This window comes from Schistocerca gregaria, chromosome 2, assembly GCF_023897955.1.
Source record: "Schistocerca gregaria isolate iqSchGreg1 chromosome 2, iqSchGreg1.2, whole genome shotgun sequence".
Taxonomy (NCBI): Eukaryota; Metazoa; Arthropoda; class Insecta; order Orthoptera; family Acrididae; genus Schistocerca; species Schistocerca gregaria.
The window spans coordinates 688,118,336-688,144,473 of record NC_064921.1 but is presented as its reverse complement, the minus strand read 5'-3'; the positions used below and the strand labels follow the sequence as shown (position 1 = coordinate 688,144,473).

Here is a 26,138-nt window from a genome sequence, read left to right as displayed (position 1 = left end):
TCTTGCGCCAACCGAGATACCAGGAGCATATCACTAGATGCCTGTATGAACATTCTCGAGTGCACATTATTTTGATGATTGAAATAATTTAATTGCAACATCTAATAAAAGCTACTTCCACTGACTTAAGAGATGATTACTGTTCTACACTTGGAGACAGCTTTAATATTTCTTTGACAATTTTGACCAATTTTTCATCTACACCATGATTATGTGCTAGTCGCTCCTTTTGAAATGAATTGCACAGCATCCAGAATGTAGTTTGTTTCTGTAACATGATTACTAAAACCAATACACTGATTAGTGCATGGTAGTATGAGTTATGTTAGTTGATTCCTTACACACAGCCTCAATATATGCAAGTTTTTTAGCTGTGCCTGCTCAGTGAAAATGCAGTAGACACTTTCATTGGCTTCTGGCCTTATTGCAATTCGTAGTTCAGATTCTTTTGGATGTTTCACAACTTTTGCACACAGTGCTGACTTCAGAGTTTACCTTTGAAACTATGGACATAAACTTTGAATTTACTTGCTCATCCAATTGTACCCTGTATTAGGCAAACTGTTTTTCACTGTCTTGCTTTACTCTCAATTTCAATTTTGAAATTTCTCTTGACGAATGAGTTTGCACTTTCCCAATTTCTGTTTTTGTACTGGAATTTACTTTAGCAATATTGGCATTTGTCTTTTCATTGCCCTTTTGCAACTTTGACGTGATATTATGTAACATCTTGATAATGAAAATAGCAAAACATTTTATCTGTCAGGTCTGACATCTGGAGGCAGTTGTTCCTCTACTGATTCTGTCATTACATCTGTGTCATCAAGACCAATAGGTAGAGAATCAGTCAGCTTGAGTGCAGGTGATTCCTTTTTAACTTGAGCTACTGAAACAAAACTAGAATATTTTGCAACAGTTTCATCTCCGTATTGTGCTTGCATAGAGCACATATCAGTACTGAAAACTTCTACTGCTAAATATCCTCTTGGGGTGTGCTGCCTTCCCGCCACATATCTCCAGAACTGCAATTCGTCACTGCCAGCATGACTCTCTTGGGCCGTAGTCTGCAGCTGGTCTCCCATATATCAAGTTTACTACCAGAGATATCATCTGCCACTGGTTGGTGTGGACAGATTGGCCTAACTCTCCCTTTTCTGCCATTAAAAAGTATGAGCCAAAATTCCATGTGTCCATTCTCAGTGTTGATTGTAAAAAACCTTACCTTTGAAAATTCTCTAGGAATTAATTACACTTACTGATTACACGGCAGTATCCAAAATCATTTCACAGCAACATGGTACACCAATTTGTAACATTATTTCCCCTCTTCCTTGAATTATTAAATATAATTCGTTCATGGAAAAAGAACTGCTCCCCTCAGAAACATCTCATACTATTTAGCCATTAAGAATCTGTACAGTGGTTTAAATGGATAGGAGGAAGAGGCACAAAAGCCACACCTGGACCATACATTAGAACTAACTGCCTGTAGCTGTAAGCTGAGGAACAACAGGGATGAGTGATCTAGTGATGGGGGGACCGACCTTACTGGTTCTGTGTATTCGTAGTCCAGTTGCACATTCTCAACCTGTTAACTCCTACCTGCCCTTATCTAATCTGCAGTAGTTCTTACACTGCACACCATCTTTGCAATAACACAACACACTTGAAGAATAAGTTAGTACACGCTACCCTAGAAAACACTCTCTACATTGTTGGTGCTTCTGATTAGTTTGATGCACATTTGTAACAAGAAAAATGCAAAGGTACTACCACCACACACCAGAGTCATCAGTTTCTACAGTAGATGTTAATTCCGACATAAAGTAAACATGTTTAAATTAAACTCACTAGAATTTCCCATTTGAGATTACAACCAGATGATCTCCCCTATTCTTTGAAGAAGCAAGCTCACATGCATAAAACAGCTTTAAACTTCTGATTACTTTATGTATGAGTTTGCATTAAATATTTCACAGTTAGCAAGTAAGAAAAAGTGTAGAAAAGGTTTTAGTTCATGTTTAAAGTTTGTTAGAAGTCACTAAGTGCTCTTATTGACAAACATTGCATGAGGATAGTTTGTGTAATTAGCACTCTGTCTTAAGCAAAAGCTAGTTTTTTGTGCATCTTTGTGTTATGTTATCACATCTCCTGAACACCGTGTGTCATACAGTGATGAAAGTTTTCAGGTACATTCGTTGGTATATATGGATTCTGTATACAAAGTGTGTTGCAAATAGAATTGGTAGTAAAGAAGTAATAAATTGAAATGTTGTGTATGATGTTGAACTTTTACTGCACCCTATTTTAAGTAGAAGTTAGTTTCTCAGGCCTCTGAATGTTTATGACATCATATCTCCTAAACTATGTGTTTTCCAGTTATAAAATTTGCATGTACCTTCAGTGGTATATATTAATACTGGCTCCAAACTGTAATGCAGATAGTCACTGTTAAAAAAATGATAAATTAAAATGTAATGCTTGATGCTGAAGTTTGATTGCATGGACAGTGAAAGTGTAGGAAGCGATAAACTTTTTTCATCATTTTCTGGGGTGTGTCAGTGAGAAAAAGTTATGTAAAGGTTTGAAATTACATGTAAAGTTTGTTGCAAGTTACAAAGTGCTCCCATTCTTAAATACTGGATGAATAAACTCCAGGTATTTGCTTGGCTTCAGTTACATTGCCTCAAGACAAACAGCTACTAACTGTAATAATTGTCTTATTGTTAACTTTTTAACATAATGTTTTTCCTCTTAATGAGGAGATTGTGACATAATTTTAACTTTTTAAATTAAGTTTATAATTACGAAATACTAAAATCAAAATTTTGTTACCCCTGAAAGCCATTGGGTAGGCAGCCTGCAACTGTTACAGGGTTCTGGGATAGTGGTTTAGTAATGTAAATAATACTGCTGGTGACATGTGGGATTTAGAATATAAAATGCCAGGATGGTTGGAGAAAAGACACACTATATTCTCCATGCCGATAAAATTAACCCATACAGTGTGAAAAGAAGATAATCAGTGACAATTTTAAAACTGACAAATTTCACAACCTGATAATAATCATCATCCAACCTTCCAGCAGAGAGGTGAGAGATTATGTAATGAAGCAACATAAATGTTCTTCATTTACGTTACCAACGTCCAAGTCTGTAGGTATCGTCACAATCAAAATTATGCCGTCACAATACCAATTTAAGTCACTGCCTACATGACTGTTCATATTCAGACTTTCTCAATGTAAAATGAACCCTTACAAAGCTTATAGTGCCACTCAGGTGAAACTGCTACCAGACACAGGTCCTGCCTCCACTAATACCACAAGTGTTCTACCCTGCACAATTGTCTGCAACCTCTATTTATAACATTTCTGTTGGGTGTGGCAACAGACATGTCACCTTCCTAATATTTACAATTACGATAATACCTTGACCTACATTGGTTCCTCCGGTGGCAACCTTTTCATAACCCTTCTTAAAATAATTTTATGATCTTGCTAAATTTGTAAAAACATGTTTTTCTGGGTGGACTATTTTCCCTCTCCCTGGCTTCAGGCCTCGAGATAGGTCCAACTGCTTGTTACTAAGAGATGTCTGCCCTACAAACTGTGACTAAGCCCCAAAACCCAGCCAATGTCTTGCTCTACTGCCTGCCTGGGTGACTTGCATGTTACGTGGCTGTTTTTGGTCTTCCACGCTATAACAGTCATGCTCAGCCTGTATGTGCCTCGGCAAATTCTGATGCCAGTGCTCAATCAAAATTTAAATAGCTGCCGATCCAAAGATCTGATAAGATTGCAGTTTGCACCAAATAATCTCAAATTAAATATCTGAGTGCACATGGAGGATATCTTTCACTATCATCCCTTCTGTTAGTCTATTGACTTAACTACATAACTTAAGTAGTGGTAATGGACATGGTCAGTGTGATATCAGAACTGTGGAACATGCACTATGCTCTATTACAGTTTCTTTGGAGACCAAAATTGCTTCTGTTGGAATAAATTTGGTTAGCGCAAACAGCTATCTTATGATACTCAACTCACTCTGGTCATTAAATATAGATGATGTCTAGATTGGCGCTATGGTCCGTAACTTCAGGACATTCCACATAATCTCACATTATTTCCTAGTGATTAAAATATGAGCTTGCAGATTAAGAGACCAGCTTTGTGGTTGGATTCTGCATTTCCTAGCAGGTAGAAGGTAATATGTTATTCATAATGGAGTACTTCAGCATATGCGAAATTAATTTCAAGTACCCCTCAAGGAAGTGTTATAGGGTCATTACTGTTTATAGTTTAAATAAAGGATATGATGGATAACATTGGAAGCTTCAAGGGGCTGTTCAAAAATGGTGCTCTAGAGGACAGGAAAGTCATATGTAGTGACAAACGCAGTGGATTGACACTGGATGCAAGGGCTTGCAGTTGATGTCACAAACTAAATAAATGTAACATATTGCACATAAATGGTTGGAAAGACCCTTTAACACTGAATTACATAATTGGCCATCAGTCACCAGATACTGTATACGCCTCATGCTGCTCTCTTTAAGTAGCTGCTTCAGTTGTAGAAAAACAAAAAAGTGTTTCCATTTAGGAATGATAAATGTTCAAGTTAATATCAAAAGTGATAGTGTAGAACTAATGCATACTTACAAAAATGTTGAAAGTTGTACAGTTAAAAGGCACTGAATAATACAGTATACAAGACATAATGATGACAATGTTATGAAAATAATAAATTGCTACTCACCATATAGTGGAAATGTTGAGTCGCAGAAAAGTACAGAAAGACTGGTAAACAAGTAAACTTTTGGCCAAAATGCCTTCTTTTGAATTAGAAAACGTACACACACACATTCATGCAAGCGCAACTCTCACACACATGGCCACTGTCTCTGGCTGCTGAAGCCAGACATAATAAAAGTACAAAGCTTCAAATGATACATGCTCCTGTCCACAGCACATTTTTAACGGAGTACCTGCTAACATTTGTGGTCACTATATTCACCAATATTGTACAAAGAATTCTTACTAGTCTAATACTTAGCTGTCATCTACTTAGACCATTCAGTATGCTTGGCAAAAATCGATTGTAACATGTAGTGCTTATATTATTTGCATTAGAATGAGTCACCAAAGCCAGAAGCAGCCATCTCTTTAAAAAAGGAAGGGGCCTGTTCAGACTGGCTTGATTACTGGAAAATTTGTTGTTAGGATTGCAGAGCTCATTTAATCATATTCAGTGAAAAATTTCTTGGTATGTGGCTGTGTTGTCATGTTCTAAAGACCAATATTTTGACTATTGTTAAGAGTGGCTTTTATTAAAGTGGTGTCTTTACTACTGGCCAATAGCCACATTCCATATCTCATAGTGTTATTTTGTCCTGATCTCAGTGTCACTTTGTCAAGAATGTCATTTAAACTCGACATTTGAATGACTTGAGTAGTCTGGCTGCAGAGAGTAGTGTTTTATTTTAATTCCAGCTTACTGGAGTTAAATAGATATCAAGTCAGTGCAATGATTAAGTGCTGCAGTCATAGAGCTCAGTACTGGTGGAGGCAACAAAGTTTGTTCTCTGCCTATAGTCAACGTGATTACTACCACGCCATATGGTACAGTCATACAAGTACTACTGACTCAAATGCAGGCTACTGTAGCACTTAAGTACCCATACCCATATACCCATTGTCAACAAGGTGCTGCTTCATAGCCTCCATGCCTCTTTGTCTGTTTTTGTTCAAGGTAAATGCCTACCTAATTAGTAGGAGAACTCCCTAAAACAATATAGATTTACTACACTCGTTATGATGTTCTGCCACCACTGATTTAATTTAGTGTCCAAGCTCACTGCACCTCCTCTGTTGTGTTAGGTGTCTGCTAATAGGTTGCTCTGTCCCTCCAGTGTAATTAGTTACTTACATGTTCCATAATCAATTTCATGGTAACCGTTATGATATGGAATGTGTCGAGTGCATAAGAAATGCACACATGACTCAAGTTGTTATTGCATTTTTTATTACCTACCCCATTCCCTTAAATGGCACAAAATGCATATGTTATATCTATAGATTTATTTATTCCTATTCAAGAATTCATCTGTGGTATAGAAGGAGTTGTCAAGGAGATATGATTTCAATTTATTGTTGAAACTATTACTGCTGTTTGTCAGACATTTTATTTCCTCTGGTAATTTATCAAAAAGTTTTACAGGAGCATATTTTACCCCTTTCTGCACCAAAGATAGGTTAAGTAGAGGATAGAGTAAGTCTTTCTTTCTTCTGGTATTATAATCATGAATGTCACTATTGTTTCTATGTTGTGGAGAACAAATTTCATTACTGAGTAAATGTACTGTGAGGCTGTTGTAAGAATTCCTAACCTTTTAAACAGATGCCTACAAGATGTGTGACCATGAGCCCCACACGTTATTCTTACCACTTTCTTTCGAGCAGCGAATACTTTTTGCCTAAGTGCTTAGTTACCTCAAAATATTATTCCATGTGACATTAGAAAGTGAAAGTATGTTAGTTTACTCATTTCTGTATCCTCAAAATTGGCAATTATTCTGATGGCAAAAGTTGCTGAACCTAGTCACTTTAGGAGATCCAAAATATGAATTTTCCAATTAAGATTCTCACCTATATGTACACCCAAAAACTTAGTATGCTCTACCCTGGCTAATGACTTCTACTTTGCTATATTTATTGAAGGAACTGTACTCCTCGCAGCAGAAAATTGGATATACTGTGTTTTTTTAGAAATTCAGAGAAAGCCCGTTCGCAGAAAACCAATTAATAACTTTTCCAAAGACATTAATTGTAACATTTTGTACTGGAGTTTCTTTTACAGGATTAATAATGATACTTGTATCATCAGCAAACAGAGCCAGTTTAGCTTCTTGTTTGAGATAAGAAGGGAGGTCATTCACATATATCAAGAACAGAAGGGGACCCATAATTGAATCACCTAATGTAATTTCACCTGTCAGATGAACATATACAGAAACTTTTTGCTTCCTGTTCTGTAGATATGACTCAAACCACCCATATGCTGTTCCATTTATACCATAGAACTGTATTTTCTGTAACATAATGTCATGGTTCACACGGCTTTGGATAAGTCACAGAAAATTCTGATTGGTGACATTTTACTATTAAAAGACTCTATTATGTGGGCAGTGAAACTGTTTATTGTTGTGTCAGTGGGACAGCATTTTTGAAATCCAAACTGTGCTTTGCTAAGTATCCCATTACTGTTGAGGTGGCTACCCATTCTTGAGAAATCAAGACGATTTTTGAAAATGCTGTAAGCAAGGAAACTGACTGATGGTTATTGACATCTGTGGTGCTGCTTTTCTGTAGAAATGCTTGACAATGGCATATTTTCACCTGTTTGGTAAAATACCTTGAGTTAGTGATGCATTACATATATGACTTAGAACATCAGCTGTAAGTGCTCCATGTAATTATAATATCTTGTCATCTGCTCCAACAGAACATTTATTTCTCAAAGATCTAATGATTTTTTATTTTACAAGAGATTGTTAGGTGAAAATTAATCTGACTAAGATTTCTCAAAACTGAGTATTACATATACTGCTTGTCTTTTTGTTTCGAACTATTCTCACCAATATTTTCATCTACACTTCAGAAATTTTTGTGAAATACATCAGCTGTTGTGCACAGTTGGTTAAGATGGTCTCATTCTTTTCAACAGTAATACTACCTACACCAGTGGTTACTTTTCCTGTCTCCCTTCTAACAACATTCCATATTCATTTTATTTTATTGCCCAAATTGTTAATTTCTTATGTAACATACACATTCCTTGATTTCCTGACAATTTTTCTCAGTATATACAATAATTTTTATAGTTTAAAATTACTTCTGAATCTTTACTAATTCTTGCTGTCTCGGTCAGTTTTCTTTTTCTTTTTGAAGACGCTTTAATTTCTTTATTAATCCAAGGTTTGCTTGAAAACTGTTTGATGTTACATTTACTAAATTTTTTTGGCAACAATGTTCAAAAAGGGATCTAAATTTATCAAGAAATATGTTCCATTTATCCCCAAATAACATTTCTTGAACTTTATGTGAAGTACTCTATAGATATTGCAATGAGCGACCTTACATTTTTACTTAATAATTTCTGAACTGTACACTTTGCTAGATTTTGTATGTTAATCAACTGTGCATCCTGGTCTGATAATCCATTTATCACAGGGAATGCATGTGTTAGTTTTACAAATACATTATCTATTAGAGTGCCTTTAGCCACACATGTTGATCGCTGATTACAAGTTATATGTTTTAAATAACACTTCTAGTTCACTTTTCCTATCAAAATTATGTAGAAAGTTTACCCTGAAATCACTAAAGATTAATAACTTCTTCTTTTTGTCTGACAGACAGCTTAAAAGGGAGTCAAACTTTTTTTATGAGTAACTCCCAGGCTCCCAAGGGGGATCGATACACTGCTGCTAATATCACTGCTGCTAATATCAACAAATATCAACACTATGTTATCTAGTTGTAGTTCACATGCACAAACTTCAAATTTTTGAGATCATCTAAACACATTAACAGCTCATCTACTTTTTTTTATTCCCCTGATATTTTGATGAAGTAAATTGATATGATCATTAGCTTTATCCCTATTTACTGGACATGAAGCTTCGTTTGTTCTATTTTTCTTGATTTTTGTCTGTCTGGACTTTGCCATTAACCTAAAAAAAAACCTGTCTGCCTGGGCCCCATTAACCACAGGGTTCATCGCTTATGTGACTGTGGCCCCCCATACAGTATCTGCTAATTGAGAACCTAATTTATCTTTGCCCTTCCTATTTAAGTGCAAGCCATGTGTATGTGAGATTTTGCCAGTGTCTGGAGCACCCTGTTCAGCTCAGTGTTAACATGCCTTATAGCAGTGTTTACCCAGGGCTGATCATAGTGCTTAAAGACCTCCACAAGCCCCACATTTGTGTTCCTGCTTCCGTTTTATCCAAAACACTCCTAATACTATATGTGTGGCTTCAGCTGCCAGAGGCTGCAGTTTTGTGTGTGTGTGTGTGTGTGTGTGTGTGTGTGTGTGTGTGTGTGTGTGTGTGTTTTCGACACAAAGGGCTTATTGACCGAAAGATTGTGTTGTGACAGCCATTTGTTGTGTATCAACCTTTACATAATATTGTTACTAATACTATATATTGGATTCATACCCAGGCCTTTTCCGGCTCCCCCAACTATAATTACCTGATCTTCCTTCTCAAAGTCCCTGCATAGCTGACCTGTTTTCTGTTACCTAACTAAGGCTAGCACTTGGTTTCACAAAACTTGTGACCTGGTTCCCTGCACCTAATTTCTCCTGAAGCTGCTGACCTTCACCCCTTCCATGACTGCTACCTAGAAGCAGAATTCTTCTGTTCCTATTCTGATTTGATCCCGACCTGTCTTTTTTCTTTAAACTAATATTCTGCTTCAACCTACATTCAACTACATGTGGATGAGTCCCTTCCTACACTACTTCATATAGCAAGCCAAACTAGTTTACTGGCAGAATTTCAGAAGTTTCTTCAACAGTTTCCCTTTTTCACTCTTTGCTTGCTAACTGTTCCCAGCACCCCATCTCTTTTTCCTTCCTTAGCCTACATAATTCCAAATTCGCATTTTCTAATTCAGCCTTAAGGGCACAGATTTTTGTCTCCTGTTCAGCGATTTTCTTCTCCTTTGTACATAACCTACATTTCCATCAAAGAGACTCGTTATCCACCTATGTTTCCTCACCACTACAGTCTCCCTAGTGAAACCACAGAACAACCCCTCCTTCAGATTTCCACGGCAACCACCACATTTGTCACACATGGTTTGATAGAAAAATTTAGACAAAAGCAGATGGGGTTGGACGTTTTAGCTGTTAGTGACATTCGGGTAAGGGGTGAGAAAGAAGAGGAAGTGGGAGAATATAAGGTGTACCTGTCAGGAGTCAAAGCAGGAATAGCACAATGAGGTGTAGGGCTTTACATCAGGAAAGAAATGAAACTCAGTGTAGTTACAATAAGGTATGTAAACGAATGACTGATGTGGATAGATTGACAGTGTCTAGCAAGAAAATTAGGATTGTGTCAGCATATTCGCATTGTGAAGGGACAGATCAAGATAAGATGGGTAGTTTTTATGACACACTCAGTGATGTAGTTGTTAGAATAAAGGACAAGGACAGTGTTCTGCTCATGGGTGATTTTAATGCCAGCATTGGAAATCAAACAAAGGATATGAAAAGGTTATAGGTAAATTTGGAGAGGATATGGAGCTCAACAGGAACAAGAAACAACTCTTAGATTTCTGTGCCAGTATGGGCTTAGTAATCACAAACTCCTTTTTTGAACATAAGAACGTTCACCGGTATACTTGGGAAGGCAGGGGAACCTGATCTGTCATTGACTATATAATAACAGATTAGGAATTCAGGAAGGCTGGGAGGGACACACGTGTATTCAGGGGATTCTTTGAAGACACTGATCACTATTTAATCTGCAGTGAAATTGGTATTGTGAGGTCGAAAGTGCAGGAGGTCAGGTCCATATGTAGGTGGATAAGAGTGGAGAAACATCAGGATAAGGAAATCAGGCACAAGTACATAACAGTGATCTCAGAAGGGTACCAGTTAGCTGAATGTAGTCAATTACAGTCGTTGGAAAAGGAATGGACAAGTTACAAGGACACAGTTCTAGAAGTGGCTAAAGAATGTCTTGGAACAGTAGTGTGTAAAAGTAGGATGAAGCAAACAGCTTGGTGGAATGACTGTGTCAAGGCAGCCTGTAAAAGGAAAAAGAAGGTGTATCAAAAATGACTACATACTAGAACTAAGGTAGACAGAGAAAGTTATGTTGAAGAAAGGAACAAAGCCAAACAGATAATTGCAGCATCCAAGAAGAAATCTTGGGAAGACTTTGGAAACAGTTGAAGACTTTGGGTCAAGCTGCTGGAAAACCATTCTGGAGTGTAATTAGCAATCTTTGAAAGGGAGGTAAGAAGGAAATGACAAGTATTTTGGACAGGTCAGGAAAACTGCTGGTGAATCCTGTGGATGCCTTGGGCAGATGGAGGGAATATTTTGAAGAATTGCTCAATGTAGGTGAAAATACGATCAGTAACGTTTCAGATTTCGAGGTAGAATGGGATAGGAATGATGATGGAAATAGGATCACATTTGAGGAAGTGGAGAAAATGGTCAATAGATTGCAGTTCAATAAAGCAGCTGGGGTGGATGAAATTAAGTCGGAACTCATCAAATACAGTGGAATGTCAGGTCTTAAATGGCTACACAGGATAATTTCAATGGCCTGGGAGTCGGGACAGGTTCCATCAGCCTGGACAAAAGCAGTAATCACACCAATCTTTAAACATGGAAACAGAAAAGATTGTAACAACTACAGAGGTATCTCTTTAATCAGCGTTGTGGGTAAAATCGTCTCGGGTATTGTTGAAAGGAAAGTATGAGTATTAGTTGAGGACCAATTGGATGAAAATCAGTGTGGGTTTAGGCCTCTTAGAGGTTGTCAGGACCAGATCTTTAGCTTACGGCAAATAATGGAGAAGTGTTATGAGTGGAACAGGGAATTGTATCTATGCTTTATAGATCTAGAAAAGGCATATGACCGGGTTCCTAGGAGGGAGTTATTGTCTGTTCTACGAGATTATGGAATAGGAGGCAAACTTTTCCAAGCAGTTAAAGGTCTTTACATGGATAGTCAGGCAGCAGTTAGAGTTTGACGGTAAATTGAGTTCATGGTTCAGAGTAGTTTCAGGGGTAAGACAAGGCTGCAACCTGTCTCCACTGTTGTTCATACTATTTATGGATCATATGTTAAAAACAATAGACTGGCTGGGTGAGATTAAGATACATGTACACAAAAGAAGCAGTCTCGCATATGCAGATGACTTAGTTGTGATGGCAGATTTGATTGAAAGATTGCAAAGTAATATCTCAGAGCTAGATCAGAAATGTAAGGACTATAGTATGAAGATTAGCATCTCCAAAACCAAAGTAATGTCAGTGGGAAGGAAATATAAACGGATTGAGTGCCAAATAGGAGGAACAAAGTTAGAACAGCTGTACGGTTTCAAGTACTTAGGATGCATATTCTCACAGGATGGCAACATAGTGAAAGAACTGGAAGCGAGGTGTAGCAAAGCTAATGCAGTGAGCGCTCAGCTACGATCTACTCTCTTCTTCAAGAAGGAAGTCAGTACCAAGACTAAGTTATCTGTGCACTGTTCAATCTTTCGACCAACTTTGTTGTATGGGAGCGAAAGCTGGGTGGATTCAGGTTACCTTATCAACAAGGTTGAGGTTACGGATATGAAAGTAGCTAGGATGATTGCAGGTACTAGTAGATGGGAACAATGGCAGGAGGGTGTCCACAATGAGGAAACCAAAGAAAAATTGGGAATGTACTCTACAGATGTAGCAGTCAGGGCAAACAGGATTAGATGGTAGGATCATGTTACACGCATGGGAGAAGCATTGTTACCCAAGAGACTCATGGGTTCAGCAGTAGAGGGTAGGAGGACTTGGGGTAGATCAAGGAGAAGGTACCTGGATTCGGTTAAGAATGACTTTAAAGTAATAGGCTTAACATCAGAAGAGGCACCAATGTTAGCACTGAATAGAGGATCATGGAGAAATTTTATAAGGGGGACTATGCTCCAGACTGAACGCAGGCATTATCAGTCTTAAATTATGATGATGATGATGATGATGATGATGATGAAGCAGAGAATAACTTGGCACAAAATCACTGAAGTTTCGTAACCTTTACTAATATGTAACTAAATGCTAATTTCAGCAAACTTTTAAACTTAGTTTTGAAAGTTTTAATTAACTACCTAAACTCTGTATGACAGACACAAATTAATTTAACTTTGAACCGCTAAGTCTAGTCAGGAATAATTATCTACACTCACACAAAATTTATGCCTAAAATGTAAACAAAAGTAATGACTACCGGCCTTTATGAAATACTTTCTTTTTGATCTAAATATGCTCAGAAAAGCAAAACCTTCAATACATAGCCTAGAAAAGTAATAAATGCACTAGTCTAAAATATAATTTTAACTAAATTAACTCTTATTTCAATATTAATGAATTAACTTAGCTTCATGGATTTGCATCTGCCAGAGATATCCCTGTATACTATTTTGCTCTTGCAACTGGCTTCACATGCTCCAAACGTGTGCAGCTTGTTGACAGCATCTTTCACAGAGCCCAGCCCATCTCTGATTTGTTGCTGTATCTGTTGTTGGCATGATGTCAGCTTGACGGAGAACTTCACCCACTTGTTCATTGACACCAACATGTAAAAACTCAGACTTCACCAACTTTTAAGTTAGTGTGGTTTTTCTTTTTTAAGTACACACCCTAAGACATCCAATCACACACACCCTATCTGATCAAAAGAATCCTGACACCCCTGTGTAATGCAGAATTGACTACTAGATGTCATAAGAGCCAGGCCCACCAGTACAAAAGAAGGCAGGGGAATTGTTGTCAGTAGAGAAGCAGTAACAGGAAAATGGCTCAGCGACTTCGTACAAGGTCTATTTTTTGGATGTCACCTGAGTAGTAAATCCATCAGGGACAATTCAACCCTTCTGAAACTGCCCGGGTTGACTGTTGGTGACATGACATGTGAATGAACAGCTACAGCTAAACCAAGACCAGGCAAACATCATGTACTGATGGACAGGAACTGTCGTGCATTGCAGTGAGAGGGTGTAAGAAGTTATATGAAATCACTGGAAGGAATCACTTGTAAGCCCCAAACTGCTACCAACAGTCCAGCTACCGGAAAACAATCCTAGCTCAAAAGCTAGTAATGTCTCTGCTGTCACAGAACATCTTTCTATGTGGCATACATCAGCTGCAGCTGAGTGGTTGCCTTTCCTCACTTTTGTTTATTGTTTCCCTCCTGCAATTTCTGATATTGTATTATTTTTGCTTTAAGTAATTCCCAATTTCCTATTCACACACACAACATCCTTGCCTGTTTTTTCCTTAAATGATTCATTGCTGTTGTGTACATGACATAAGCTGTGCTTTGTATCTACAGAACAACTCTTTTGTCTCTAAGTGAAGGAGTAATATATTACAATCACAATTAGTTTTAACTTGATCTGCAAATAGAAATTCATTTAATCGCTTTTACATTTTAAATTTAATACTTAATTAAATATAAGAATTTGAAAGCACTCCATGTGTATTACGTGATGTAAGGAATACAACAAATTTAATCATTTTAAGCAATTACAGTGCTGTTGTTTAGTGAAAATAAATGTTCTTTTCTTCTTCATATGTGGGTTTGACATTTCCACTAACTGGTATGTAGGTTCAGAGAAATTTCTGTGTCTATGATGTTTTTTCCACATCACATCTTTTGTATACTTTAGTTGCCCACCTCTGTTATTAGGGGCAACATTTCCATACTATGGAGAAGACGGATGTGCAAGGGGGGACATTTCCATTGAATCACACATAGAAACTGTGAGTACTAATGTAAGTTAGTCAGAGCTTTTGTATATGTTGTCTTTTTTTATGTGCCAGATGTTAATTAAATTCTTTTCTGCAGCCTTTACAGATGGCAGGCAATGTATCACCAAAGATTGAACCGCTTACACAAACACTGCAAACGGATGAAGAAACTAGGTAAGTCAATAGTTATTTAGTTAGTGAAGAACTGCAAGTGTACTACAAAGTATGGTAAAATATTACCAATTTAGCATTCTAATCTGTACTTACAAGTGTAAAACTTCTTTGTCAGTAATGATTATTACAAGAATCATACTCAGATTCTTTCAATGTTTGGTAACTTGCTACCTTGAGGCAGAAAACTTGGTAAACAATTTGTTAATGCATGCTGCTAGTCATCAGAGACAAATACAACACTGACACAAATGTAGATATCTGCTTAAACTACAGAAAAGCCTTCAACAAAAGGCCTGTCTGTTTGCTAATAACAGTGTAGGCTCGAATAGCATTTCCATCCCAAATGTATATCAGGACCAAAGATGTTTCAGAATGTAGGTCCAAAATTTTGTGTTCAGCGGAGAAATTCCTTTGGACCTCTAAGTATTGATGGATATTCCATATACATATGTAAGGGGACTTCAGCTCACACAATATATTTATTTGATAAGTTTGCTCATTGTTTCATGTGGCTCGCTAAGAACATGTTACTGTTAGGAATCTGCCATTAGTTATTTGGAGAGCTGTTCTTGCAGGTGTGCACTAGCTTTTGTTGCTTGAAGAGCATGTGATGTAAATTAAGGAAGATGGAGTATATAGTGGAAAAAATTAACACTTCACTGTACTATTATTGTGAATTTAAAAGCAGAGTACAGACACATGGAGCTGTTTAAAACCTTTGTAACTCTTGTTCCCTTTGTGGGGAAAAAAACTTTTGAGTAAAGTATGGGAGGAATTATTTACCATATACAAGGTGAGTTTTGATGATTTTCTTAGCACTCTAAGTCACAATGGTCCATATAAACCCTTCTGAGAATTTCCAGATACGTTAAATAAGGTGGCACTGTGATAAGACACTGGACTAATATTTAGAAGTATGGCAGTTCAAGTCCCTGTCTGTCCATTCAAATTTAGATTTTCTGTGGTTTTCCTAAATAATTTAAGGCAAATACGGGAAAGTTTGGGTTTGACATACTTGAAATTAATGGTACAAAATTAAACTCCATCCAAACAGACCTTGGATGACCCAATGGTTTCGACTGACCGACTTATCATCTTCAGGCATTAGGCGTCACTGGATGCAGATATAGAAGGGCATGTAGTCAGTAGACTGCACTCACATCTGTTGTCAATTTTTGTGACCAGAGCCGCTACTTCTCAGTCAAGTAGCACCCCCATTGGCCTCACAAGGGCCAAGTGCATCTTGCTTGTCAACAGCACTCGACAGACCCTGACGGTCACCCATCCAAGAGTTAGCCAAGCCCAACAGTGCTTAACTTCAGTGATCAGACAGGAACCAGTGACCACTGCAGCAAGCCTGTTGACTTATAAAAGTAAGATGATGACAATTTCTCTGTCTCTTCTGGCTTGTTGACACTGGGATTGGTAAAAATTTTGACTGTCTGTCTCAAAAGTTGTCACATATGATAAAAATGGTAAATTAGAAAGTAAAGAACAGCTGATTGCTAATAAAAACAGCATCCTTACAAAAGTTAATACTAGTCATCAAAATAGGATGAAATAAATTTTTGGACTAGAGAAGGTGTCATATACTATGAATGGCTTCCTTCAGTTATAATCATAATTTTCTGGCATTTGTTGGCAGCATCCTATATTTTTTGAGACTAAAATATTATATTGCGAGATGGAAGGCAGACAGTTGCTGTAAGATCAGATCTTCAAAGCCATCTATTTTTAATACTTTGCAGGAGGATATGAATCTTTTTGCGTGATTGTAATTGTTATGCAAAATGTAAAGTGTGCTTAATACAGTAAACCCTATCAAGAAATTAAATCACAGATTAGTATGATGAATACTTCACTGGTGAGAGTGGGATAGTAAGCCAGCAAGGCAGTAAGTCAGCCTGTCAAATGAAATAAGCAACCACATAATTTAAAAATAGGTAATTTAAGTAAAATGATGGCAGTAGCATGAAATAACTCTATTTTTGCATCAACTGCAATTGGGATTTTAGTTCTGTGATCTTTTGTAACTGATATGTTTTCATAAAATGTGTCCTGTTATTTATGGGATGCATGGCACCTAGGAGAACAAGTTATAACATTTTTCGTAAGGTAGCTGTTGATTTGAAAGTGCATGAAAAGATGACGTAATTAAAGCCTATAGAATTATGTCAAAAACTGGTTCTCATTTCTCGTAATATTGTTGAGAAAGTTTACAGAACTGGCATTTGTAAGAGACTGTGGAACAATCCTGCTGCCAACAACATATATATCACATAAGGACTGAAAAGGCAAGAACAGAGAAATCATGGTTCACTCAGAAGCATACAGTCAGTCATTTTCCCCCTAATTCCATTTGTGAGTGGTACAGAAAGAGAATTACTAGCTGTAGTAGAAGGTACACTCTGCCATGCATTGTAAGGTCTCTTACAGAATGTCTGTGTAGATGAAATGTCTTCCTTCAGCTGCTGGAGACTGGTGTTGTGTGTGTGTGTGTGTGTGTGTGTGTGTGTGTGTGTGTGTGTGTGTGTGTGTGTGTGTGTGTGTGTGCGCGTGTGTGCGTGCGTGCGTGCGCGTTTTGTCTGCTTTTGACATATGGTGAGTAGCAACTATCCTTTTCATAATATTGTTACATTCCATCCTGAAGATGTGGTGTGGTGGATGAACAAGTACTTTTCTCGCATACGGGCAAGTGTTTCCCAAGAAAAGTGACTCATAGCTAGCTTATGTACAGCTGTGGGCCATAATATATATTTGCTGACTATCAGTTGACTGAAGTCTTCACTATTACTATTTACCTTTATTGTGAGTGAGATTTTAGTGGATGATTTTTTCAAAAGAGTGTTAGCTGACATAGAAAATCATTTAATAGCTTGCAACAAAGTTAGACTTCCTCTTGAGACAAATATATGCTCGTTTAGTTAAGTGGGAAAATGGCATTGTTGCATAGAGCAATTGTTCCCTGTGCCCCTTCCTATAATTGTGAAAAGGCAAAAACAGATATTGAATTTTTTCCTAGGGTCCAGTGCCTTTGTTGCAATAAATATTGAGGGAATGGTGTTGCTGAAGATATTTAGAGGCTGGTAATTTTCATAGTAAGTACACAGATTTGGTAAACAAGCTATTTGATCTTCTTATTTTATGCACAAGCAAGCACTTAGGTTGCACTGAATTTTTTTGGCTATGGGTGCTGTCATGAACTTTCTAGTATTATTCATGCTGTAGCATTTAATTGCTTTGTATTTGTGGAGAAATAAGCAGTATTAATTTGTTGGGAAGCACTGATATGTACTCTGTAGAAGCAGTGCAGAAAAATGAATTTCAAACTATTCATTGGGCAAACGAATACTGCGATATGTGGAGAAGTTAATAGTGTGATGCTTCAGTAATGGCCACTGATATGCCAACAGCACTAGTAGCTGGATTTAACATTTTTGCACAGTTCTTTATTCCACACATTATGCATTTGATGGTATTTGGTTCTAACATGTGTTTCACGCTGTTGTTGCTGTTGTGGTCTTCAGTCCTGAGACTGGTTTGATGCAGCTCTCCATGCTACTCTATCCTGTGCAAGCTTCTTCATCTCCCAGTACTTACTGCCACCTACAGCCCTCTGAATCTGCGTAGTGTATTCATCTCTTGGTCTCCCTCTACTATTTTTACCCTCCACGCTGCCCTCCAATGCTAAATTTGTGATCCCTTGATGCCTCAAAACATGTCCTACCAACCGATCCCTTCTTCTAGTCAAGTTGTGCCACAAACTCCACTTTTCCATCATTCTATTCAATACCTCCTCATTAGTTATGTGATCTACCCATCTAATCTTCAGCATACTTCTGTAGCACCACATTTCTAAATCTTCTATTCTCTTCTTGTCCAAACTATTTATCGTCCATGTTTCACTTCCATACATGGCTACACTCCATAAAAATACTTTCAGAAACGGCTTCCTGACACTTAAATCTATACTCGATGTTAACAAATTTTTCTTCCTCAGAAACGCTTTCTACATTTTATATCCTCTCTATTTCGACCATCATCAGTTATTTTACTGCCCAAATAGCAACACTCATCTGCTATTTGAAGTGTGTCATTTCCTAATCTAATTCCCTCAGCACCACCCGACTTAATTCGACTACATTCCATTATCCTAGTTTTCCTTTTGTTGTTGTTCATCTTATACCCTCCTTTCAAGACACTGTCCATTCCATTCAACTGCTCTTCCAAGTACTTTGCTGTCTCTGACAGAATTACAATGTCATCAGCGAACCTCAAAGTTTTTATTTCTTCTCCATGCATTTTAATACCTACTCTGAACTTTTCTTTTGTTTCCTTTATTGCTTGCTCAATATACAGATTGAATAGCATCGGGGATAGGCTACAACCCTGTCTTACTCCCTTCCCAACCACTGCTTCCCTTTCATACCCATCGACTCGTATAACTGCCATCTGCTTTCTGTACAAATTGTAAATAGCCTTTCGCTCCCTGTGTTTTACCCCTGCCACCTTTAGAATTTGAAAGAGAGTATTCCAATCAACATTGTCAAAAGCTTTCTCTAAGTCTACAAATGCTAGAAACGTAGGTTTGCCTTTTCTTAATCTTTCTTCTAAGATAAGTCGTATGGTTAGTATTGCCTCATGTGTTCCAACATTTCTACGAAATCCAAACTGATCTTCCCCGAGGTCGGCTTCTACCAGTTTTTCCATTCGTCTGTAAAGAATTCGTTTTAGTATTTTGCAGCTGTGACTTATTAAACTGATAGTTCGGTAATTTTCACATCTGTTAACACCTGCTTTCTTTGGGATTTGAATTATATTCTTCTTGAAGTCTGTGGGTATTTCTCCTGTCTCATACATCTTGCTCACCAGATTGTAGAGTTTTGTCACAACTGTCTCTCCCAAGGCTGCTAGTAGTTCTAATGGAATGTTATCTACTCTGGGGGGCCTTGTTTCTACTCAGGTCTTTCAGTGCTCTGTCAAACTCTTCACGCAGTTTATTATCTCCCATTTCGTCCTCATCTACATTCTCTTCCATTTCCATAATATAGTCCTCAAGTACATCGCCCTTGTATAAACCCTCTATATACTCCTTCCACCTTTCTGTTTTCCCTTCTTTGCTTAGAACTGGGTTTCCATCTGAGGTCTTGATATTCATAGAAGTCGTTCTCTTTCTCCAAAGGTCTCTTTAATTTTCCCGTAGGCAGTATCTATCTTACCCCTAGTGAGATAAGCCTCTACATCCTTACAATTGTCCTCTAGCCATCCCTGCTTAGCCATTTTGCACTTCCTGTCAATCTCATTTTTGATATGTCTGTGTTTTCCTTTTTGCCTGCTTCATTTACTGCATTTTTACATTTTCTCCTTTCATCAATTAAATTCAATATTTCTTCTGTTACCCAAGGATTTCTATTAGCCCTCATCTTTTTACCTACTTGATCCTCTGCTGCCTTCACTACTTCATCCCTCAGAGCTACCCATTCGTCTTCTACTGTATTTCTTTCCCCCATTCCTGTCAATTGTTCCCTTATCCTCTCCCTGAAACTCTGTACAACCTCTGGTTCTTTCAGTTTATCAGGTCCCATCTCCTTAAGTTAGCACCTGTTTGTAGTTTCTTCAGTTTTAATGTACAGCTTTAATCTACAGCTGTGCTTTGAAATAATGAAGTACCACTGTCAGTATGTTTTATGGGTATGTTATTTGGTGACACTTTTATCCAGTAATAATAACAGAATCATTTCTATACCAACTCAGAGAATTATGTGTGCTAATTTCTCCATCACTCACAGATTTATTTCCAGTGACATACAATGGCATTCCAGACCCCTGTGGCACCATTTCCATTGCTTGGAATTCCACCTCATTCAGATGTACCCTTAACATGGTCACTTGTTTGTGGTCACTAGCGAAAAAGTGCCTAATTAAAAAATAAAAGTTTAGATGATGGATCAAAGAATGCATGCTTATCATTGTATCAGTGTTTATAATCGATTTTTCTCACAGGATTATTGATGATCAGAGCTCTGTGAATGTGAACATCTGCTTAATAACTGCTGGGATAAAAATTAAACTTGCAGTATAATTGTTACAGTTCACAAGGCAAATTTTAGTGATGTCAACTGAGCTATGCATTGTTAGTGGTTAACATTGTTACTCTGTGTAACATGATTGTTACATTACAACTGCCTTTGTGTTAATTGGCATGTGGTTCATAATATACAAATTACAGTAGCTGCAGTTGCAATGTGTAACAGAATGTCTATTTATTAAACAGAGTTTTCTGGACACCAGTCAGTATTATGAAAACATATATTTCACTTCTTATATAGATTTGTGTTTTGTAAGCAAAAAATACAACATGAAGTCTGATATGCATGAGAATGCACTCTGTTGTTCTGCACTGAGTGCACATACCAGTTTTTGGGTGCATCGGGCTGGGATTAAAATCCAGACCCATATCATTTTTGAACAGTATGCTGCCAACTGTGCCATCCCTGCCACTCTCGGAGGCTGCATATCACCATTGTAGAACATCTGCAGAGTTTGTAAGGAATAGAAAAAAAACTTGGGTAGTCAGAGCTTTGTCTGTCAATGAGCAATGCTTAGCTAGCACACACAGTAGGTACTCATGAATGTCAAACATCACAGTTAATGTATTGGTTTGGCACATATAATTACCTGAAATGTTTAATTGTTGTATCATACAACAATGTTAGAGAGAAACGTAACAGAACCAGTCTAATAACTTCCTTCTTATAAAAAGTGGTAAGACATTGTATTATATTGAATACAATGGAAATTAAGCATACATAGCAATCAGTTTTATTCAGGATTATAGGAGAATGAGATCTTAGTTGCTGAAACATCTTCCCCACCTTTCAGGGTCTGTTATATGAACAGAAATCACTGTTCATTGAAATTGTCATTAGTTATGAGGCAACCGTGTAAATTCTCTTATCAGGTGAGGTCCTGCCGTCATTAAGACTGAGATTGACATATGTGAGGATGGCAGCTCATTCTCCCGTCTGACCATCCACATTTAGGTTTTATGTGGTTTCCCTGAATCGCATAAGGGAGTCAATTGCATTCTTCCTTCCTACTTTCAGCACTGAAATGTTATATAATTTCAATGTTTTTGTGCCATGTGATCTTAATTTGTTAGATTTATAGCAGGAATATTGTTTATTGACCTATAATCTGTTATACACTTACATATATACTCCACCAACAAATGTACTATGCAGGGTGAAGGATGCTTCGTTCCAGTATTAACCATTCTCTATGTCCGCCTCAGTAGTTGCACAGTCAGCATGGTAGATTGCTAACCAAAGGAGTCTGTGTTCGATTCCTGGCTGGGTCAGAGATTTTCTCCTCTCAGTGGTTGGTTGTTGTGTTGCCTTACATTCATATAATCATAACTGACATTGCATTATTGAGATGGCTGTATAGGCATGTCCCAAAACCCAATAATAATAACTATTACCACAAATATTCCATTCACATAAGCAAACAGTAAAATAGTTGCACACCCTATCACAGATAGCAGCTTTCTAAATTTACCCAACAGAATTTCATAAGGACAGAATTACCTTTTTCTATATTTTTTGTCATTTATACCAACTTGATACAGTCCTATCACAGTGTTTGTGTATTCATTCCATTTCTGCTGCCAGTTCTTCTTGATCATGACCCCACATACAGGAGTATTAGTCTAGAATAAATTGCTCTAACATCTATGCAGCATCCTTCACAGATGCACTGCACTTTTCCAGATTTCCCACAATGAGTCTGGTTCTTCCATTTGTCTTCCCTACAACTGATTTCACATTTTCATTTAATTTGTTCCCAAATATTACCCCAACGCCAGGTGTTTACCACTAGTGTTGTAATAGTTACTTATGGGCATTATCTTTTGTGTCTCCATATTTTAATAGAGCTTTGATTCAGTACACTACCTAGAAGTACTGCCTAAATTGGTTTGCATTTCCATCCAGCCACCAAGCAATGATACTTCCTTCTAGACAAGAGCTTTATTATAATGATGCAAAACTAAGAAAGCAGTTGCATGATGTGCTCTATGGAGAGGAGGACTTTGCCAGTGTGCTTTCTGTCTGTCCTCTGCCACAATATCCTTCTGTTGTCTGTCCTGGTAATGAACAATGCTGAGGTATACACCATCCTGGCCTAATGTTTTTGCTAATGATTCTCACTAAAATCAATTACATTGCTGTCACTTCTTAATGTACTACTTGTTGTGTTTGTTTTATACCACCAAACGTAAACACTACAATGGCTAAGCACCCTCACCATACCTAAACTAACATTAAATCAATGATAAAAATTCTATGCACACCATGAAGAATGTTCCACAAATAACTTTGGTAGAATGATGTTACTGGTTTGAGCATCAGATGCTACACTGCTGCTTGCCACTGCCCATCAACCCATGCCCCCACTTTTTTAAGTGCACATCACTACAGTGAAAAATCTGACATTGCTGATGTGACCCTATATTATGCATTTTTTGTCCTTTACTGAGAACATCAGTGATCCTATTACAATTCCTCGATACATACATCACATGACTTCATTTCTGTTGAAATTCACTGGTATCAGTTTGTGACCTCTGTCAGCAAAATATTATGTGAGTTAATCACTTATCAGACATAATATTCCATACTGATGTTCTTTTATGTGATGATGCTACTGCCAAATAGCTGTACACATATTTTTATTATTTCCACTATCGTGATTTCAGCTTTTAAGCCATCGTCACATGCAACTGGAGAATTTATTAGTAAATATCAAACGTGTCTGTGTGAAACATCATCAAAATATTACAATTCATATCTACCTATAAAAACCATATGTCTCATCTGAATTTTCGTAGGTGAAACACACTGTCAGTTCTTGTTCAGACACTTTGCTGTCATATTTTCATGACAATATGTCTATATATCTAGTTTTTATACAGATAACTGCATGTTATACAGACATGTTAAGACATGTACTGATATCTTGAAGCACATGTTACAGTAAGAAATTGGCAGAAGCTAAACCATAGAAATGAAACTCTCTCTCCTGAAATAGGCGAAATTCCTGTTGTCGGTAGATTACTTTGCGTTGCAAGCTTATCATGTTTGCAGTGAATATGTATGATGTCACCATATGATGTGATGCTGCAAGTGCTAATGCTGTCGTGATTGTGGCCATGGGCAAAGTCGTCTTCTTAGATGTGATCACGAGAGATTTATCTAAATCCTGTGAACTATTAAATCAAACTCCAGCTACTTGACATAAGTCCAAAGTCCAGTTCTGCTTATCAATGTCATGGTGGTCCTGAAAGTAAGGCCCAGAGTGAATCCTCTGTGGAGTCCTCTCAAACCTCAGTGTCTCCTCTCAGTGCACTTACTTTGATCAATCAATGAAAAGGCCTTACTGTTCCTACAATCAGGGGATGGGAATTGAGCCCAAACCCACTGGGGCCAGTTAGGAACTCGAGAGGCTTCCATCTCTCCATATTCCTAAGCCTTCTGTCCTAAATTTTCTGAACTCAATGCTGAGTCCACCTGTCCTGCAGAATGCTTTTGTCCTGCTCGAACGCTGGGTTAGGCTGGCAGGGCTGAATTGTGTTTACTCCTGCCTCTGTGGTGAACTCGGTTCTGAGTTGCAGTTAGTGTGCCTGCCTTGTGTGCAGGGAAGATTATTCCTCAAAGTTGGAGGTTCTCGTGAGCTGAAAGCAACAAGATACAGAAGCTCTTGTAAACTTGAGTAACAACATGTTTCTCCAGGATCAGAACAGAGTTGAAATAAAAGTGCACTGCTGTCCCTAATCTCTCATTTAGTTAAGTGCAAAAACAATTTAATCAAGAAAAGCAAATAATGTCTGAACTGAAAGAGAGAGTGTGGGTGATAAGCAAGATGTATGCAACTCATTTTTTGATAGAAATGAAAGTGTGAGAGGACAATGTGTCACAGACAAATGCCTCACAACTGCACTTGATAGTGGCTGAAAAGTCGAAGTCACAAGAGTGGAAGTAATAAGAAAAACTTAGTCAGATGATGCCAGAATTATGTCATTTAAAAATATTCCATATGATAATATCTTGATTATCACAGAGTAGTGTGGTACAGTATTGATAGCTTGATGGAAATCTGTGAAGAAGAAATATACCTGTTCACCCACATCAAAATCATTTGTGATTGAATAATATCCGTGATTGTATGTGTGTTGTTTCCTGAATCTGCACTGGTTCTTCTTCATAAATGAATGTTAGTGGTATTGCTGAGCAGTTCTGTGCTTTATTTCATTTATGTTCCTCATAAACTGTGCTATTCTCATGCTACATGGGGCTGTTTACTTTCTAAGATATTTTTATAAGTACAAGCTTGGGAAGGCTGTCCGAAAGTTATGTGTTGAAAGGAGCCTTATGGCTGAATTAATTTTTAAATGTGTATTTTCACATTCCTGCTTCCTATCTATTGTCTTCAGTTTCAACAATTGACTAGGCAGCAAGAGACAATGGAGGGTATTGATCCAATTTTTGTTGTATATGAGCAGAACTTCCTGGGATTTCCTGAAAAATCTTTTGTCAAGATCTCCTTTTACCCTCCTCCTCATTATACCCCTCAGATATTATCTTTCATCTGGCAGACGGTTTCTCTCTGGGTAAATACTGTGTCCATGTCAGATTTCTTCCCACCCTTCCCTCTCCTCCCATGATCCTATTTCCCTAAGGATTTTCGCCATGAATCTAAGACTGAAACTGTATACAGTATAATTAAGAGCCTGTGCTTTCCATTATGTATCTGTCCACACGTCAATCTCCTGCTTGAAAAGGAGATGCACATATATCTGGTTCTGTCTTATTGCCTCCTGTGAACATCACCTTGTACCTGTTTTTAGGAGCACTTTAGGCCATTTACCACCTTGGTTTTTCTTTCAGAGCATTTTCGTATGTGGTTACCATCCACTAGCTGCCGTCAGGCGACAGATGAGTGCCAGATCAAGGTTGTCCATGGAGCATGTAAATAGCAGAAGAAATCTGTGATCTTGACACTGTATTCACAACATCAAGAAAAATTCCTGCTGCATCATCACTGGTGCTATTCAAATTCTGTTGACTTTCATCAATGCTGCTTTCATCCCTTTTGGACAATATCTTGAAATACGACCTCATCATTTAGCTCCCTTTTTTCTTGTGTATTGTTTTGTTCACAACAAATATATCTTTATTAACAGGCTTTCAAAAATGGAAATTACTTCTTCTTTTGAAGATTTTTTTTTCTTATTTAAGGTAATTAAGTGATATATCTGATTCTCTTGCTTGACCCAGCCAAACATAGCAACATGTCTGAATATATTGAGCCTCTTCCTTGATGAATCCAGTGTTTAGGTCTCTTCTTCACTCTTACAGAGCTGGAGA

At 37.6% G+C, this 26,138-nt stretch overlaps 1 protein-coding gene across 1 annotated transcript in view; it reads left to right on the top strand.

Annotated features, from left to right (window-relative positions):
• Nucleotides 1–26,138, top strand: part of LOC126336317 (uncharacterized) — a 176,573-nt gene that overhangs the window by 110,573 nt on the left and 39,862 nt on the right. The window contains exons 10-11 of the mRNA XM_049999878.1: nt 14,477–14,550; nt 14,636–14,712. Coding sequence (XP_049855835.1) covers nt 14,477–14,550; nt 14,636–14,712 — 151 coding nt within the window. The remainder of the gene's footprint in view (nt 1–14,476; nt 14,551–14,635; nt 14,713–26,138) is intronic.